An 18,046-nucleotide genomic window follows, 5' to 3' on the forward strand; every position below is an offset into this window, starting at 1 on the left:
CCAGCAGGCGCTGATGCTGTTTGGCACGGCTCCCGTTGCCTTCAGACGTATAGGATTAGGTCCTCCCGCTCTACGCTGAGGTCAGCTCTGGCGCAGGCATAAATTCAAACCCATTTGAACGTAGCAGGGGGAGGCTGATGAGGTTTACACACCGCGCTGCAGCCTCCCGGCCCGTAGACGTGTTTAAAGGCATCACCGGTGTCTTCTTGGCTATGTTAGCCGTGGTTTTGCATCGATTTGGGTGAGACGAGGAGCAGGATTCAGGTTCAGTAGCGATTCAGAGTCAGCTTGCATCTTCGTCTTGTGCAATTGGCAGGTCTGCAATAACCTTTATCGTCGAGTTTTTTTTTCTTTTAATTAGCGTCGGTTGCAATAACGAAAAGGCACATGCTGAAATTCTTATTATTTGGCCTCTGGTGGAGGGAGAAGGCTGCCAGGTTTAGCAGCGAGGGTATTGATGTGCTCTGGATGGGGTACAGAGAGGGTTTCCAACAGGGTTCTCACTTTGTTTTCTTTAATGTTGGTCTTTTGAGTGAGGCTGATTTAGGGAGAGAATGGTGTAAATTCACCCAAACAAAGTATTGTGAATGGGTCGGCGTGCAGGTGCTAATTACTGCAAATAATAATTGAAATCCCTTCATCTGGAAACACGCTGCGGTTCACCTTCAGTCGAGCTGCTGCGGCGAGAGCCAGGGCAGAGTTTCGCGTCCGCAGCAGTGTCAGAGAGGAGATTTGTGTGATGGGTGGTGGGAAGCTGGACCATCTCACAAACCAGTAAATCCAGTTGCAGAAAGTCTGGGACTGGCAACAACCTGCCCTTGGTCGATACACTCGGTGTAAATTCAGACTTGTGGTTGAAATATCTTCATTTTTTGCTTTTCGGCTTTAAGTTTGCTGCAAACCACCCTGTGTGAGGTGGGGTAGGGTCTCTCCACTCATGCTTTCCACGAAGCCAAATAAGACCTGATTCACACAGCTGCTGGAAGTCATAGAGCCAGCAGAAGTGTTACTGTGGGCTCAGGATTAATGAACGTACAGCCATGACCTGTTAGAAACAGGACACTTAACTTCTGCTAAGCTTACCAGAAAGAAGACTGGAAGGTGACTTGAGTACAGAGTCCCAAGTACCTTCACTTGAGAAAACACAGGGCATCGGGGAGCTTTTTAATTCAGACCAGAATTTATCCTGAAGCCAGATAAATTCGAGCTTAAACCAGATACATTCAACTGGAAATGAAGACAAACTGAAGTGTTTGGGACACGGTGGAACAAATAGTCAGTAGACGTAGGGTTGGGGTTGGTCTCTTGGTGGCCATTCACTGGGAGATGACGTTTTGGCCAAACAGAGGTTGTTGGGCTGTGTTCATATGCACGGTCAGATTTTTTGATTCCCCTTTGCCCTGAAATGATGAAGACACTCATGCAGCTGTAATGGGTGTTAGATAGCAGCACTCACTTCGGTTACTGCAGATTTTGGTGATTTTGATAGAAGCGCAGCGTCTTGCATGCATGTATGGAGGAGGTGGTGGGTAGTGGTGTGCTGCTGGGTCTCTATGCAGCAGGAGGAGTCTGGGCGCTGATTTTTCTGCCTCTGGCTAAAAAGTGGGTGCCTCCACATAGCTCTGCCCATCACCCAGAGCTGGTGCCGCATCGGTAATCCAGGAAACGGTGAACAATGGGAACCTCTTTTGGGAGCTGCTGAGGAAGGCCTTCTGCAAAACCTTCCTGCAAACCCAGAAATAGCCATTGCTTGCACCGGAGCAGCCAATTTCAGGCTTACTTGAAGCACTTGCAAGCTGCCTAAGCGTGGATTGGATTTCTGCTTCGCTGTTGGCTATCCAAGATGTGAAAACCTTGGTGTTGCCCATCCCTAGGAGGACTTGGTTGCTGGTCAGGAGCACCCAGTTCTTCCCTCCGGTCTCTAATGCTGCAGCATGTCACTTTGCAAGATCAGGGATCCCAGCCTAAATTTTTTGTACAAACTCTGTTTTTTCTCCCCAAGGACACCTGAGAGTGCCAGTCCATTCAGCCCTGCTGTGCAGGTGCTCCACTTGGTGGGTGCCCTTCAGATGCGCACATCTGACTTGTAGTCATTTCTGGCTTGGACAAATTATCTGAATGGGCTTTTGAGGACTTTTTATGGAAAATGTTGTTAAACTGAAAACAAGGGTATAATAAAACAGTAATTTCAGAGCAGTTTACTGACAGCTGGAGCCCTTAAATGCACTGACTTACCATTGAGGAATGCTGATACCAACCCTGCTATTTGAACATACTCTTTGTCACTCAGAAAATCCTTGGGCAGTTTTTAAAGCACTTCCAGTCTTTAATTGTTGTCCTTGTTACTCATGATAAGCTGTTGTCTAGCTCATAAAGTACACGTCATTCATCTTGCCCACTTCATCAAAGCCCTGGTCAACATATTTGTCTACCTCACTTGTGATATGTGATAAGTTGTACATGACAACAGGAGGATAACCCAATTTCTGCTTTCAAAATGAAAAGGTTTATCTTTGTTGAGGTTGGTTGTTTTGTTGGGGTTTTTTTAAGCACTTGAGAGGTACCATGTGTTGCCATTGTTCCTTGGAGACATCTCACCTGGTGAGACACACGCGTTCACGTACCGGTTCAAGCTGCCCTCAGCCATCCTTGCAGGCAGCATCGGTGTGTTTGAGGTGGAGACCAGAGGTCTGTTTGCAAAAAAAAAAAACATCAAAAATAAAATAAATAAAAAAAAGCAGTTAGGTACTGAAGGTTTCTAAATTCAGGCACCAGTGTGCTGCCTGCGTTGGTTTTTGCAGGTGTCCCCAGAGACTGTGTGTATCTCTGACTTTGTCCATCCAGGCTGGCTTTACCTTCGACAATTGCGGCTGTTCCAGGTCTATAATTAACCGCTTCAGGAGCTCCACGTGCCTCGCTGGTGGTTGAAATAACGCAGCCATCTATGAGGAGGCAGGTTCAAAGTAAAAGCAAGAAGGTCTTTCAACACAGTGCAGCGTTGAAAAAAAAAACTTCTTTACAGTTGGGGTGACAGAGCAGTGGCACGGGCTGCCCAGGGAGGGGGTGGAGTCCCCTTCTCTGGAGATGTTCAAAACCCACCTGGATGCAGTCCTGAGTGATGTGCTCTGGGCAATCCTGCTTTAGCAGGGGAGTGGGACTAGATGATCTCTAGCGGTCCCTTCCAACTCTGAAAATTCTGTGATTCTGTGATTCTGTTAGAGGTGGATCCATCGCCACTGGACGTGAAGGCAATTAACGGTTTGCAGGGATCTAGACGTGATTAAGCAGATTTGTGGCAGAGAAATCCAATGAGCGCTTATTAAATTGAGAGATGTCACCTCTTTCTCAAGCCAGAAAGTCCCGGTTTCGGGGATAGCATTGGTCCTATTCATAGTGCAGCACAGGTTTCAGCCTTGGAAGCAGGACCCGGCTATATTTGGTGCCATATTTGTACGCAGGGACTCTGCACATGCATCAGCTGCACTGTCTGGCAGCAAAATCGTATTGGTTAAGTAATCCTATGTTAGGAACTAGTTTCACACCCCACCTTCATTTAGCTTCTCACCCAAGAAAAATAGTCCCGTAATGAAAATTGGAATTTTCTGCTTCGGGACCACCGGCAGATCCCAACCCTTCCCGGTACGGGGTCACAGGGCTGGGGTGGGAGATGGCTCCTTTGGGCGCTCATGGTCAGTTGTTATTTTAGCTCATCTCCAAAAGGAGATGTCCGTGCACTGACAGCAACGGGCAGGACAGGGAATTTGGGGAGTTGCGGAGCAACAAGGTGGAGTTTTTAAGTTTGGGGCTTTCTTTAGGCTCAAGTTTGCCTGCTGCAAATATCCGCAGTCTTGCCATCCCTTAGAGCAGCGAAAGCCTTGTGGTGGAAAGCATCAGGCATCCTTGAAGCACCACGCAGGGGAACTAATGAAGCTGTAATGTGATTAGTGCCTGCGACCCCGTACACCACCGCGGGTAGTGTGCCGGGACCCTGGGATGTGGAAGCCCAAAACTGGGACACATCCTCACCGCGGCTGAACTGGGGGGACCTTGTTCTGGCAATAAAGGGTGAGACATCCCAGATGTTCAGGGGTGGAGAGGGGCTTCGGGGGGGTCGCCGGCCCCTCTCCCCCTGCCCAGAGACAGCTCCAGCTTTCCTCCTCCCGTGACGCCCTCTCCAGATCCCTCTGTTTTCTGGCAGATAGGATTAAGCCTGACCTTCCGCCCCATCTTGGAGAGAACCAAACTTCTTTTGGATCTAATTATTTTCCATTTCTGTTTAATTGCGCACATCCTACTGTTGGCTGAGAAGGAGAGCGGCTCCCGCCTGGGCCAGGGCAGGGGAGGGCACCCGGTCCCTCGCCGGCTTTGGGGTCAATGCTTCATCTCTTCGGGGTTGTGATTTCAACCCCCCAAATCTCTTGGGGATCTGAGGCGGGTTTCCCAAGAAGCAGCTCTGGCACCGTCCTGTGTTTCTCCAGTGGTGACCTCCACGCTCTGGGTAAGGAAGAGGAGTCCATCCACGACCATCTGCCTCCCCCATCCTCCTCCTCCTCCTCCCCTGCACCCAGTTTGCACCAGGCTCTACTTTTTCTGCATGTGTTTTCCTACTTAATTCCTATGTAGAAGTGGTACCGACTTCTTTTAGCAGTGCGTTGCATTTTTTTAAATCATCTTTTGATTTCTCAGTTTTTCTGAGCTGCTGCAAAATCCCGCAGCCTCTCCCTACGGATGGTGCCAGGCTGGGGTTTGGCTGTGCTGGGTTGAAAGAGCTGCCGAAACGCCCCGACGGCAATGAAAAAACGTGGGGGTGATAAGGGAAGGGGTGAAATCCCTCTGCGGGAGGAGGAGAGAAAATAAGATGGGTTTTCACCTCCCAGGCAGCCAGCCAAGAAGCAGGGGGGAGAGGGGACAGATAAATCAGATTAAGCACGACACAAGGCTTTGCCTGCAGCAGAATTATGTCTGCATATGGAAAATACGGAGATGCTCTGGTGGGCAAATGCTCAGGCTTCGCTTGGTGCAAGAGAGAGGTCTGGAAAGTGTCCCCCATGTGCAGTAGGCATTGTGGGCAACCAGTAGCGTTTCAAAACCAAGCGACCTGGCCAAGCAATTTGTCCACAGTTGGTGCTAAACGGCATCGTGCTGTGTCCATGTCTGGCATCCTGGTGCTGGTGTTCCCCGCGTCGGGGCTCGGAGGCGGTCGCAGGAGAGGTGGTGAACAGTGACTTGTGTTGAGCCTCAGCTGGTGCCGTTCACGGTCGTCCGTGCAGCCCAGATCTGCCTCCGTCACCTTTGCAAATGAATGATCCCGACTCACGTTGACTTCTGCACTCTCTGGACTTAGAGAAAAAACAGTGATAGCAATGAGAAATAGTAATGAGACGGCTCTGTGGCCCAGACCACGTGTTTCAGGGGAAGGCAAAGGCAAAGCTGGATAGGCTGTTCTTGCAGAGAAGGCATTATCCCTAATTCCCACTGGCAAGGGAGGATGGGGAAAGCAGGGATGGGAACCCACCCACTGCGAAGAAAAATGAAGGATTTGGGGTGTATTTCTCCCTGCCTACAGCTTTGCCTGTGTGCCAGGTCCTCCCCACCTGGTGGGGTAAGGAAGGTGCCATAAGGACATCCCAGTGGTTCCATCCCCAGGAGGATTTAGGTGCAATGTCCCACCTAAGAGCTTCCAAAAGCAAAGGGTCTTTAACTCTAAGGCTTCCCTCTTGCTTTCTCAGCCAGTACCTATGTTTAATTGCTCTGTGCAAAGCAGCAGGGCTGCTCCAAAGTGTTTTGAGGTTGCTCCTGTCCAGAATACCCTGCACTCAGTGTGTAGACCCTAGCTCAGGGTGGAGAGGTTGCATATGGATCCCCCAATGAGCGGCTTCAGTCCCACTGTGCTTTTGGCAAAAAACGTTGGCGAGCTGGAAGGGCTCAGGATGGTGTATTATGACCCAAAGTTGCTTTGCATTGCATCAGAAAGCGTATGTCACATACCTGCTGTGGGGTGGACCTTCCGTTCTGCTACGGGCCTGTATTTTTTACAACTTCACTTAGGTTGACTGTTGCTTTTCCAAATCCCATTCTGTAGCAAAAAAAAAAGGAATGGGAGGACACAATGTGAGTACTGAAACTCACTTCTGCTGAGGATGAAGCGGTTCTTTCTTTACCAAAGCTGTGCCACACCGTGTCCCTTGTGCCTCTCAGCACAGTGGCACGAGATGGCTCAGACACGCCGGGGACCAGGTCAGGAAGCAGATCTGGAGGAGGGATGGGTTTGCAGAGAAGTAAATACCGCTGCAGAAGGTTCCAGTGAGAGCCATCGGCGTTTCCAGCAAGCCATCTAGTGGCTTCCTATTAAAACGATTGCACGCCTTCAAACTGGGAAGGCAAAGCTGGAGGGGTGAGTGCTGCTCACCACCGCAGTTGTGTCGAGGAACTGACGTGCAGGTTTTGGCCCTAACTGGGAAAAGACCCTACTATAATAGCGTTCTTCTGGGTCACGGGGTGGTGGGGTGGTGGAAGGGTTGAATTAGCTGCTGGACGGCAGCGTGGGTCTTCCCAAGAGCAAACCTGGTGGGTGGTCCTACAGATGAACAACCAGATCTTCATTTCACTGGTGTGGGTTTGGTTACCTTAGCTCAAAAATACGCGAAGGATTTAGGGTTAATCACTGATTTAGAGCAGCTTCCTCTCCAGTATAGACAGGAGACAGCAGACAGAGAGGGAGAACATAAAGTTTTGGGGTTTTTTAATAACATGAGAACTCAGGGAATTTCACTTGGTGAAGTTTTGGGCAGCGGGCTGAAAGCAAACAGAAGACAGTACTTTTTCACCAGCCAGTTCAGCTGCGGCACCCTTAGGCACAACCTGCTACAGGTTGAAGGCTTCATGGGGGGGTTTGGTAAATGCTGCGGGAGAGACTGACCTGGGGCTGGGAAGTGTCAGTCAGGTTGTCTAGGTAGGTCCTGAGCTATCTGTGGCTGGTATTTGTATAAGCTGTTCAGAAAAACCTCCAGTGGTGGAGATTTCACAGTCTCCGTAGGCAGTCCCTCCCTGCACATCGCTAGCCCTCCCTGTAGGACGTAGTTTCTTCATGTCTGACCTCATTCGCCTTTGCTGCAGTTCAAACCTATTACTACAATCCCTGGGAGACACAGCGAACAGCTTGCCCGCGTTGGTCTTCCACCTCTCAGACAGATAGATGACAGGTCAGCTGGTGCAGTTCTTATGTGCAACGCGGCATTTTGACTGACGTTCAACCTGTGATGCTTCCTGACCCCAGGCTCTTCCCCTCCTGGTACTGCACAGCAGTGTGTTCCCACCTGCATGCAGACATTTGCAGCTTCTTAATGCAGCAGTTTTTTGCTGACTTTTCTCCAGGTCTCAACATTGATTGACTTCTAATCCAGTTTTCTGGACCGTTTTCATTTCTCCTAGCGTGATACCTGCGCATTGAATACATTTATCACATCACCCGTATCACCGATGACACACTGGGTAGTGTCACAGCCGGGACAAGTCTCCGTGCTCAGCACATCCTCCCAGTCTGACGGTGAATCACCAGTAACGACTCTCTCCATATGGTTTTCTGATGAGTTGTGTGCCCACATTAGAGTAGTTTCGCCTGAGCGTGTTTCTCTGGTGTGCTGCTGAGGAAGCCGTGTGCGGCAGCACCTAATGAATATCAAGATATACAGCTCTGACTGCTTCTCCAGCTATTCACAGGCCAGTTACTCTGTCGCAGAAGGAAATTAAATTGTTCTTGACAAATCGGTGTCGGCAGTCACTTATCATCTTGTTATCTTCTAAGTGCTTACAAATAGGTTGTTTCATTATTTGTTCCATCAGTTTTCCAGGAGTTCGAGTTAAGCGACCAGTTTGTAATTCCCTGGCTTTTCCTTTTGCATATTTTTAAAGCTAAACCCTATGTTTGCTTTTTTCCTGGTCTTCTAAAACTTCTCCTATCTGCCGTGAACTAACAGAGGAACAATAGCTCTGTGGCTGCTTCAGCTGAGCCCTTCCCTCCATCCCTTTGGGGCAGCTTACCATGCCGGGCTGGTGGATGGACCAACGCCGTGGTTTGGTTATCGCTTTCCTGCTGGGATGCTTCTTCCCTTTGCCCTCTGTGGCTCTTGCCTGTATTAGCTCATTTGAATCTTGACCTTTTTCCATTTTCCAACCAGTGATTTTAAAAGGTTAGGTTTATGCACAAAGTGCTTTAGTGTAGTGCTTTGTGTAATCTGCCACAATACAGAAAATTTGAGCTGAATCGTGACTTTGGTTAACATTAGGACAAAAGCAGTGGAGCTACATGGCCATAGAGGTGGGTGTAATTCATCTTTTTGAGTGATTTTCAGGAGTAACTGGTAACTCTTGGTGTCCAGTTCGGCACACCTTGCCCTGACCGGGGTTTTCAGAGAGCGGTGACCGCCCTGCCTGGGAGATGCTCATGCAGTGGTATCACTCATGCAGGCATTCCTCTGGCGTGTTGTATTTATCCTGCCAGGGTCTGTTTATTTCTTTATTAGGTCTGTTTGCTGATTTCTCAATTCTCTTCTTTTTTTTTTTTTTTCCTTTCTTTTTTTTTTTTTTTTTCCTATTCCTTCAACAGGAATCATTAACCAATGGCAACAGGAATCCAAGGATAAAGTGATTTCCCTCTTGTTAACCCACCTGCCTTTACTGAAGCCCGGAAACATCGAGGCAAAAGTCGAATATATGAAACTCTTGCCTAAAATCCTGGCCCACTCGATCGAACACAACCAACACATCGAGGAGAGCAGGCAGCTGCTGTCCTACGCCTTGATACACCCTGCCACCTCCTTGGAGGACAGGAGCGCCCTGGCCATGTGGCTCAACCACCTGGAGGACCGCACGTCAGGTGGCTTCGGCAGCCAGAGCAGAGGTCGGTCGGATTCGGTGGACTACGGGCAGACGCACTACTATCACCAAAGACAAAACTCCGACGACAAACTCAACGGATGGCAAAACTCTCGAGACTCGGGCATAAGCGTCAGCGCTTCCAGCTGGCAGGACAAAAACCTGGCGTGCGAGAACGGCCATCTGCCCCTCTACTCCTCCTCCTCCGTCCCCACAACCATCAACACCATTGGCACTAGCACAAGCACCAGTAAGTACCCACGGGAAGCGCTGGGGACAGCCACTCGTGGCCACCCTTCACAGCACGGTCCCCCCCATTCCGCTAGAAAATGTTGCTTTGCCATGGTTAGCACAAGGGCTAGGTTCATCTGGGCCATAGAAAACTCTTTTTTTTTTTCTTCTTTCCCCTACCTGCTTTTTTTTATTTCCTCCCTGCCTTTTTTTTAATTTTTTCTCTAGTCCTGTGGGATTTTAAAGACCTGACAGCAGGAGAGGAAGGAAAAACAGCCAAGCTGTAAGAGCAAAAAATGTGCGTTGTGGAGGGGAGCGCCTTTTATTTCATGTAGCTCCATCTAGATTTGCAGTTTGTGTTTCAAAAGTTTCTAAAGCAAGCGAGGAGCTGATGCTTCATGTCCAAAACAGAGCTGGGGGACTTGAGGCAAGTCCAAAAGTGACCTGGGGACTTACTGGGAGGAAATGGGATTGGGGCCCCAAAGCGCAGGCAGCGTTTTTGGAAGGAGGGCTGAGATCCACCATCTTCAGGTGCATCTCCACTGCATAGAGGTGTGAAGCTGGTGATGATCAGGGGGGTTAGATGCACAGTCCTCAGTGTTTTCCAGGAGAGTTGGGTAGCTCTTCCCCCGTGGTGGCCCTGCCAGGCTTTAATGGGAGCAGTGGATGGTGCAGAGCCCAGCCCAAGGCTTGGACCCTCAGAGACGCTGCAGAGCACTGTGGCTGGAGATTTATCACTGGTTTTGCGTGGAGGTGTAGTGCAGCTATAACTGTTTTTTAAAGCAGGTGTTGATGCCTGCGATCCATCCTTGGGAGAGGAGGAACAAAGCATCTTCTCAGTGGGGTTCAGGACCTCCTCTGCCCACCCACTCCCTCTGTGGAGGGCTGTCACGCCTGCCTTGCTGTCACCTTGGGTGACTGCCGCCATCTCACCTGCAAGGCCGGACGTCTTCCTTCACTTTGGAGCATTCAGAAGGTCTCTCTCTGAGATGCTTGGCGTCTCCCTAGATATAAGGGATGCAGAGAGTGCTTCAGGGTGGAGAGGCTTCTTGCGGTGAGGGCGCTGGCTTCTCTATCAGCGTGTGGAAAGCCACAATTAAATAGCTGAAAGCTTTAAAGTGGTCACTTAAGGCTTCTGGGTTTTTCCCTCTCCTGTAATAAGTGCTTTTTTTAGGTGGTGTTTCAAATTGACAACGATATGAAACGCGGCGCTGGGTTTATTGCTGTAGCACCCCTGTCCCTGCCTCTCCAGCGCCCATCCTTGCAGGCAGCACCGCCTGCTCTGTCACGCGGGGATTTAGCAGAAGGGTCTCAGCTTAGAATCGCAGAATCAAAGAATGGTTTGGGTTGGAAGGGACCTTTAAAGGCCGTCTAGTCCAACCCCCTGCCATGAGCAGGGACATCTTCTACTAGATCAGGTTGCTCAGAGCCCTGTCCAGCCTGACCTGGAATGTTTCCAGGGATGGGGCATCTCCCACCTCTCTGGGCAACCTGGGCCAGGGGCTCACCACCCTCAGCGTAAAAAATTTCTTCCTTATATCTAGTCTAAATCTGCCCTCTCTTAGTTTAAAACCGTTACTCCTTGTCCTATTGCAACAGGCCCAGCTAAAAAGTTTGTCCCACGTCTTTCCTGTAGGCCCACTTTAGGCACTGGAAGGGGCTCTAAAGTCTCCCCAGAGCCTTCTCTTCTCCAGTCTGAACAACCCCAACTCTTTCAGTCAGTCCTCAGGATAGGTGCTCCAACCCTTGGATCATATTTGTGGCCTCCTCTGGCCCCGCTCCAACAGGTCCATGTCCTTCTTATACTGGGGGCCCCAGAGCTGAATGCAGGACTCCAGGTGGGATCTCACCCGAGCAGAGTAGAGGGACAGAATCCCCTCCCTTGACCTGCTGCCCACGTTTCTTTTGATGCAGCCCAGGGTACTTCTCCACCGACTCTGAACTTCATGCCCATCCTGTCCCCTGTCTCTGAAGCCTCGGCTCCTGCTGACGTGGGATTGTGTGAGGTTCAGCTTCTCTGAGAGCCAGGTCCCTGCGCTGCGGAGGAGAGCTGTGTCAGGGTGACCAAGCTGCATGGGAAAGGCTTAACAAGGAGGCAGAGTGAGAAGAGTCATGAATGTATTTGCAATTGCTCTTTTAAACCTCTCCAGGGATTTTTTTTTTTTTTGGGTCCCTCCTTGTGGTTTTTGCAAGCCTGGCAGTTCAGAGGCTTTGCACGCCGGGGAGGCAGTGGGAAGAGGTGGCTTCAGAAGGGATCTGCTTCCTCACGTCAAGAGCTGGAAGCGCAGAGGTCTGATGGGTGCAGCAGGTTAATCATTGACGGTGGCTGGAGCTCCACAAGAAGCTCTGGGTCTTAAAGGACACTTTTCAAAAACCCCTTTGTGCTTCTTTGAGCCTTTTTGCGTGCACCTGTGTCTTAGCAGAAGGAGCGACCCACCTCTTGCCCCACAGGGTCCCCAGGTATTAGCACAAGGTGCCAAAACGAAGGCAACAACCAAATTACTCAGCAGTGCCCCGGCTGCCGCACTACTGAGGTTTTTTCCTAAATTCTCCAGAATTAGGTGTGCGCAGCAGAACAGCACTGGGACAGGAGCAGTTGTGGGTCTGCCAGCAGCCCTACACTTCACCCTGGTCTTTTGCTGGAAAAGCGTGTCCCTTCTCCATATCTGCCGCCTGCTTGGCTGCGGCATCCCCTGCCGTAAGTCCTGCCGTTGCAGCCCTTGCCAGGTCTGGTCCTTCCCGGCATGGAGCAGTAGCTGCTCTTCATGGTGCCGGGGCAGCTCACTCGCATCATCTTGCTCGGAGCTGCAAGGTTTATAGAGTCCATATTCAGGGAACCTTTTCCCCGAGCATCACAGCGGGGTCGACTCACGTTTCTAAGGCTGAGGAGCTTTGCAGAGGCATCTGAAAGCATCTTCAGCCCAGTCTAGTTGTAAATGTTAAGCTGTTGCAACTCCTGCTAACGTATTTTGGTGGCAGCATGTTCAGACAACCCGCGGGCTGAGCTGGAGACAACCCAGCCACGCTTGATGGGTTAGTTCATAAGCTTCCTTAACGCAATATTTGCTCGGACACAAACACAGTAAGTCCACAGACAGATGCTAAAAAATAAACACGGCTGTCAGCCTTTGTCCCAGCCCCTTGAGTCAATCAATATGTCCATTAATCTTTTATTCCAAAGCAAAGCTCTCAAACTGTTACTGTTTGTTTAGGGTTTAGCGTTATTATTTTTAAATTCTCTGTCTTACTTGGAGGTGTTTGTCTGGGCAGGGGCTTAATCCTGCAGCGCCCTGCAGGGCACAGCCTTCCCCAACCCATCCCTGCAAAGGCATTGCCTGTTCCTGACACCAAAATGGGGCAAAGTCTTTCCTGGAGGAGTAACGTGGTGATCTTGCCTGAGGTACTTTCATCTGGTATTGTGGCATAATTAGGTGTAACGATATTACGGCGTACAGTTTAAATATGGATAGGTGAAGCTCACGTGACAATTTGCTCTGTGCTGTCCTCATCTTTGACTCGACCTATACGCAGGCGTTGAGACTTGGTTCAGGCTTGGTTCATCTCCATCTCTGTCTTAATGGTGCTGGGTGGTGGTAGCCAAGGTTTGAGGAGATGTTGCTGGAGTTCTCCAGCCTTTGCAGGGCAAATCTGGAGTCCTCTGAAGGAGTCACTCTGTATTTACACCAGTGATGGTGATCCAGGAGCGGGACCAGTGTCGTAAGTGATGGGTTTGAGTCTGGAGCAATCTGAGGGCATGGACTCACCCGAAGTGGTGGAAGTTCATGTATTCCTTCCCATCCTCTGCGTCACCGTAACTGGTTTCTCAGCCCATCCCGCAGAGCTTGACCTGCGACTTTGAACCAAACTTTAGTGTGCTGGGAGTAAAGGAAGCCTCGGCGCTCGGGAGCGCAGGTGGGCAGGGGGCCAGAGCTGCGCCAGGCGTGGTGGGACAGGGTGAAGCTCAGAGCCCAGAGCTTTGTGGCCGAGTCAGGCCGCGGTTGCAAAATGCCCGGGTTGCACAATGCCTTTGCAGTGGAGACAGGGCCTGGAAACTCTGAAAGGACAGAAAAAAGCAGATGGCTTTCAAAGCTGCAGACCAAGAGCTCCTTGGATGGGGGTCTGGCTCCTTCCTTTCCACTGTGTAATTGGTTCCCCCTGAGTACTGTCTGATGGCATGCCGGGTTTTGGTTGTCAAATGGAAGTACAGCGTAGCTTAACCCCGTGTTTTCCGCCTGCTGAGAAGGGAATATGTGCAGAGGAGAAGGAGGGTCTGCTATTAAATACGCTTGTCCAGCGCTGGGAAGGTGGGGTGCAGGTACACTGGTCTGAATTGGACCTACAAGCAGGAAAAAAGGAAAGCACAAGGTTTGTAGGGGGCGATTGCAATTCCAGTTGGCAATAGTGAGCCTGGTGAACCACAGCTAGAGGTGAGGATTCCGTTCCTGGCTCTAACATGCATCTGCTGGACAAGTGTCTCGGTCCTCTGCTCCCACTATATAACCAGTATATACGGGGATAACAGCATTACTTCTTTTATCAATGCGTGGTGAGATTTTGCTATGTTCTCACCTCTGGTGTTGTGCCAGGGCTCTCCGTGGAGAGCAGGTTCCCAGGGGCAAGCCAACCTCCTGCCTCTGCACAGGGACAGAAGGTCTTGGTTTTACTGTAGGGGCAACAGTAATTTGCCCCAAACATTTGAATTAAGAGCAGGCTCTTTATGGCAGAGGAGCGAGGACCTCCTTATGCCAGTACCTGCCCAGAAGAAGAGGTGGCTCAGTGCCAAGTGCAGGCAGCACTTCAGCCAGGGTGAATGTCTCCAGTTGTCATCCTGCCTGGAGGACAGGAGCTCTGCCCGCCTCTGTATGGGCTGTAGTGCTGCCATAAAGCAATGGCATGTCGGGTTCCCTACTGTGGGATGGCTCTGGAGAATGTAGGCAGTGCTTGGTCTTGCTGGAGCCTTGTGTGCCTAGGAGTCCATCTCCTGTCTGTCCTTCCAAAAAGAGGACGAGGTAATGGTGGTATCTGAGTGCGTGGCTGGTGGTGCCCCACAGTCTTGTCCTTGGGTGAGCACCCAATGTGTCCGTGGTGTGTGCATCCTGGGTCTCTTGGAGTGGCACCAATGCCTGGAGGCATGGTGTGGGAGGCACCAGGGGACAAGGTGATGGTGTGCATCACAGGTCAGTGGTGGATAGATACGGTTAGAGATCTTGCAGAGCAGAAATCCTGGATATTGGGGCTGCGTCCATATAGGAGAGATGTTGCAAACTCTTTAGGATTTCAGCGTTGCTGTGCTGCCTGGGTTCCCCTGCCAGTGAACAGAGAGGTCCTCTCAAAAGCAAAGCTGTTTGCCAGTCTGCAGCCACCCTTCCGCTTCTGAAGAAATGGGAAAGGTGCCGGGTGCTCAGACCTGCTACACCCTTCCCATGGGAGTCACTGCCAGAAAACTGAAGTCATTTGCCTACAAGGAGAGAGAGAAGGCGAGGGAGCAGTGCAATGCAGGAGAAATACTCACCTATATAACTTTCTTGTCCTGAAAAAGAAAAACCTCTTATCTTGTCCTGAAGCTGAAGAGAAGGAATAAATCAGTGTACTTCCTTCCATGCACACCGGTCCGGATTCATGGCTCTCCCCTTGCCCCTGCCATCTCTCAAGCAATGCTGACCTTTCGGTGATGCTCAGGTGGCACCAGTAAGTCGTACTGGTGGTCAGACTCCCCGTACCACAGGAAACGTAGAGATACTGGTGGCAGCAGGGCACCCTGCAGGAGGCAGAACCGTCCCCATGACTCTTATATGAAGATCCCACCAGGGGCTGCTGGCTCTGGGGCAAGCCCAGTGCCAGCTTGTGGAGACCCTGCCGTCCTGGGAAGGGCTTTCTTCTCGTGTTGCTCTTTCTTAGAAGAGACACAATCCCAACTGCTGCCCTACAGGCAGATCTGCAGCAACTAAGCTGTACGTCGGCATGCGTGTGCATGACATGGCTGGCTGAATTTTGCGTACATTTGCCCCAGTTACGGACTCCCTCATGAGAGAGCAGATGAACAAGATGGTGGAGCTCTTCCCCAGGTCATCGGGGAATTGAGGTGGAAGAAATGACACCAAGAAAGCACTTGTCGTGGACAGAGTGTGAGTTTCCTGACTCTTCCTCCCTTACACTGTTGTGCAACAGCGCACTGCCTACCACCGGAGACAACGCAGTTGTTGTACCCAGTATCCAAACTGAGCTTGATAACGGGATAACTGCATGTTTTAACCTGCAGGACCACCCAGGTTTGTGCTGGGTTGATGGGCAACTTGTGAGTACAACCTCTCCTCTGTGTAGATTTGCAACGACACCTGAAGGTGATTGTGTATCCTCAGCATATATTTGACTTACACACGTTTCCTCCCATGCAAAATTAGCAAAACATGCTGTTTTGCTTCCTCAAAAATAAAAGAGTGCAAAAGTCTTAATAAGGTTACAATAGTGAAGCAAACAAATGCGCTGTTCTTGCTGGGAGCGGCGGGGATTAGTTTTGTACTCGGGAATTGCCTTCGGAGACTTGTTCCTCAGTTGGCCGTGCTGTGTACTGAGGCTTGACACCCTGGCACTCACCCTGCCAGGTGGGGACGCCTCTAATGTTTGCTTTTTTAATCTTTTACTGATGGACTGAGAAAAGCTCGTTGGCCTCTATTACATCTGAGCTTTTCAGCGGTGGTAGACGGGGGCATCTGTTGTCTTGCTCATGCCCTCTAGTGTTGCACGTAACTGTCGGAGAACATTTCTAGGAGTCACCCTCTTTGCCAGGATCGCGTTGCTACCATATCTTGCTTATTCTGTAGCTAAAAACCAGAAACATTGTACAAAAAGATAACGTGAGAGCAGAGCTGTTTTCTCGAATCCGTGCAGAATATGCACAAATACAACAGCAAATGGGACTGGGAGTGGAGACAGCATCTTCTACTCCACCTCTGAACAGCAGATACAGATTTCCTGGCCCCTCTATAAATTCAGAGCACTTAGTCCCCGGGAGATATGGTCCACAGCTCTGCAGACCATCACTCAGCAAGCAAGGAGATGAACGGTCACCTGCCCTCAGCCTGGAAGCCATCAAACACTGAAGATGGTAGCGGCAGTGGAAGTCAAGAGCGATGGCCTTTTGGAGTGTCAGCAGTGCTGGGAGGAATCTGCTACTGCTCTTAAGCGGTCACTGCAGAGCTGTGTTTTATAGGCAACGTCCCTTCCTGCTGTTAAGGCCGCTCTGTTTGCCACGTCCCTCACCCTCTGGTTAGCAGGGAGGCATCCAAAATCAAAACAGAGCAAGCTCTACCCATTCTCCATGAGCTGGTCTGCTGGCCAGGATGTTTTGAGTTGATGCGCCGGCTATGTGTGTGTGCTCATCCCGCCATCATCCAGCTCCCACGCTGCCCAGACTTGCTGTCCAAGCAGGGCGGCCAGGTGAGCCATCCCACCCTTGGACCACTGCAGCCACCAAGGTGGTCATTGGGTGCAGGGAGGGAGGCTGCTCCCCCCCGGGTCTGTGGAATCCGGGCGTGCAGCAGCAAGATATGGACTGGGAAAATGGGTTTGTCTAAATGGAAGAGGTCGGGGCAGCCCCATCATACAGGCCAAGTATCAGGTGATAGGACGAGAGGAAGTGGCCTCAAGTTGTGCCAGGGAGGGTTTAGTTTGGATATTAGGAAAAATTTCTTCACCAAAAGGATTATCAAGCATTGGAACGGGCTTCCCAGGGAAGTGGTTGAGTCACCATCCCTGGAGGTATTTAAAAGATGTGTAAACATGGTGTTTAGGGATATGGTTTAGTGGTGGACTGGGCGGTGTTAGGTTTACGGTTGGACTCAGTGATCTTAAAGGTCTTTTCCAACCTAAATGTTTCTATGATTCTGTGATCTCTGCTATGTGTTTGCTTGCCAAGGGCTCAAGGTGAGCATGCTTGAAGACACTTCAGGCAGGAAATTGGTCTGGCCCTATCTTCTGGTCTGTCACCTTTCAGCGTATGTGTTGCTGTGTTCAGGGTTTCCAAACCTAGTGTATTGAAGTGTCTTGGTGGACTCCTGTACTTTAGCAACAGTCAGAACCTGTTCTACCTTGAGACTTCAGTTTAGCTGCCTCAGTGCTTTCTCTTCCTCCTTTGAGCCTGTTTTGGCATGTTCCCTTCATCTCTTTGCTCCTGGAGGGTCTCTCTTTTCTCTGTGTCTTTGGCCAAAAAGGGGGATGGCCAACAAAGGGCAACATGGTGCTGAGGTCCCACCTGCAGTGCATCTCTGTGGGGGTCTTAGACTGACATCAAAGTTAATCCTGTCATCTTCCCAAACATCATGCTGTGCACTGGAAGGGAAAAGAAGAGGGGATTCACGTGGTGGTACGGAGTAACCCACAGACCCTTGCTGCATGCTTGGCTTTGGACATTGTCCCTAGGCTAATGTTTGGAAGGGTGGCTCTTCAGTTCCTGTTCAGCTGGGACTTGCTGTTCACAGCTAGCATTGCTCGTAGGGGCTGCACAGCCACGCAGCCTTCGGGGCAGAAGAAATTTCTCCCAGCAGCGGTTGGCTTTGGAGGGATGAGGTTAGCAAAGCAGAGCTGATGTTATGCCGGGCGTCAGACAGCACAGACATGGGGATGAGGTCCTCCTCCCCTCCATGCCCGCTCTGCTCTTGCGTGGAAGCAAGTGATGACGGAGGGCATATGTGCAGCCTACAGCTGGCAGCGCTTTTGGGCTGTGCGCCGCTCCTGCTGTCGGCTGGGTGTCGAGCGAGTGATGGATATCTGCCTGCCAGGCTGTGGGGGTAGGTGGGGAGACCAACGCGTTTCCCATGAGCGGGCTGCAGCGAGTGGGTTTTTGCACGGGCGGTGGGCTGGATCTTGTGGTCCTGCCGTGATGCTCGGAGGTGGAGATGTCACCGAAAGGCAGAGGGGTCCTCCTGCTGTCCCAAAGGGAAAG

The 18,046-nt window shown here is 50.8% G+C and overlaps 1 protein-coding gene across 2 annotated transcripts in view; it reads left to right on the forward strand.

The window, feature by feature from the left end:
- Nucleotides 1-18,046, forward strand: part of SAMD4A (sterile alpha motif domain containing 4A) — a 110,515-nt gene that overhangs the window by 59,566 nt on the left and 32,903 nt on the right. For both annotated transcript variants that reach the window (XM_009893903.1, XM_009893904.1), the window contains exon 2: nucleotides 8,606-9,124. In XM_009893903.1, coding sequence (XP_009892205.1) covers nucleotides 8,606-9,124 — 519 coding nt within the window. The remainder of the gene's footprint in view (nucleotides 1-8,605; nucleotides 9,125-18,046) is intronic.

The sequence above is a fragment of the Charadrius vociferus genome, unplaced genomic scaffold (genome assembly GCF_000708025.1).
Source record: "Charadrius vociferus isolate BGI_N301 unplaced genomic scaffold, ASM70802v2 scaffold49, whole genome shotgun sequence".
NCBI lineage: Eukaryota > Metazoa > Chordata > Aves > Charadriiformes > Charadriidae > Charadrius > Charadrius vociferus.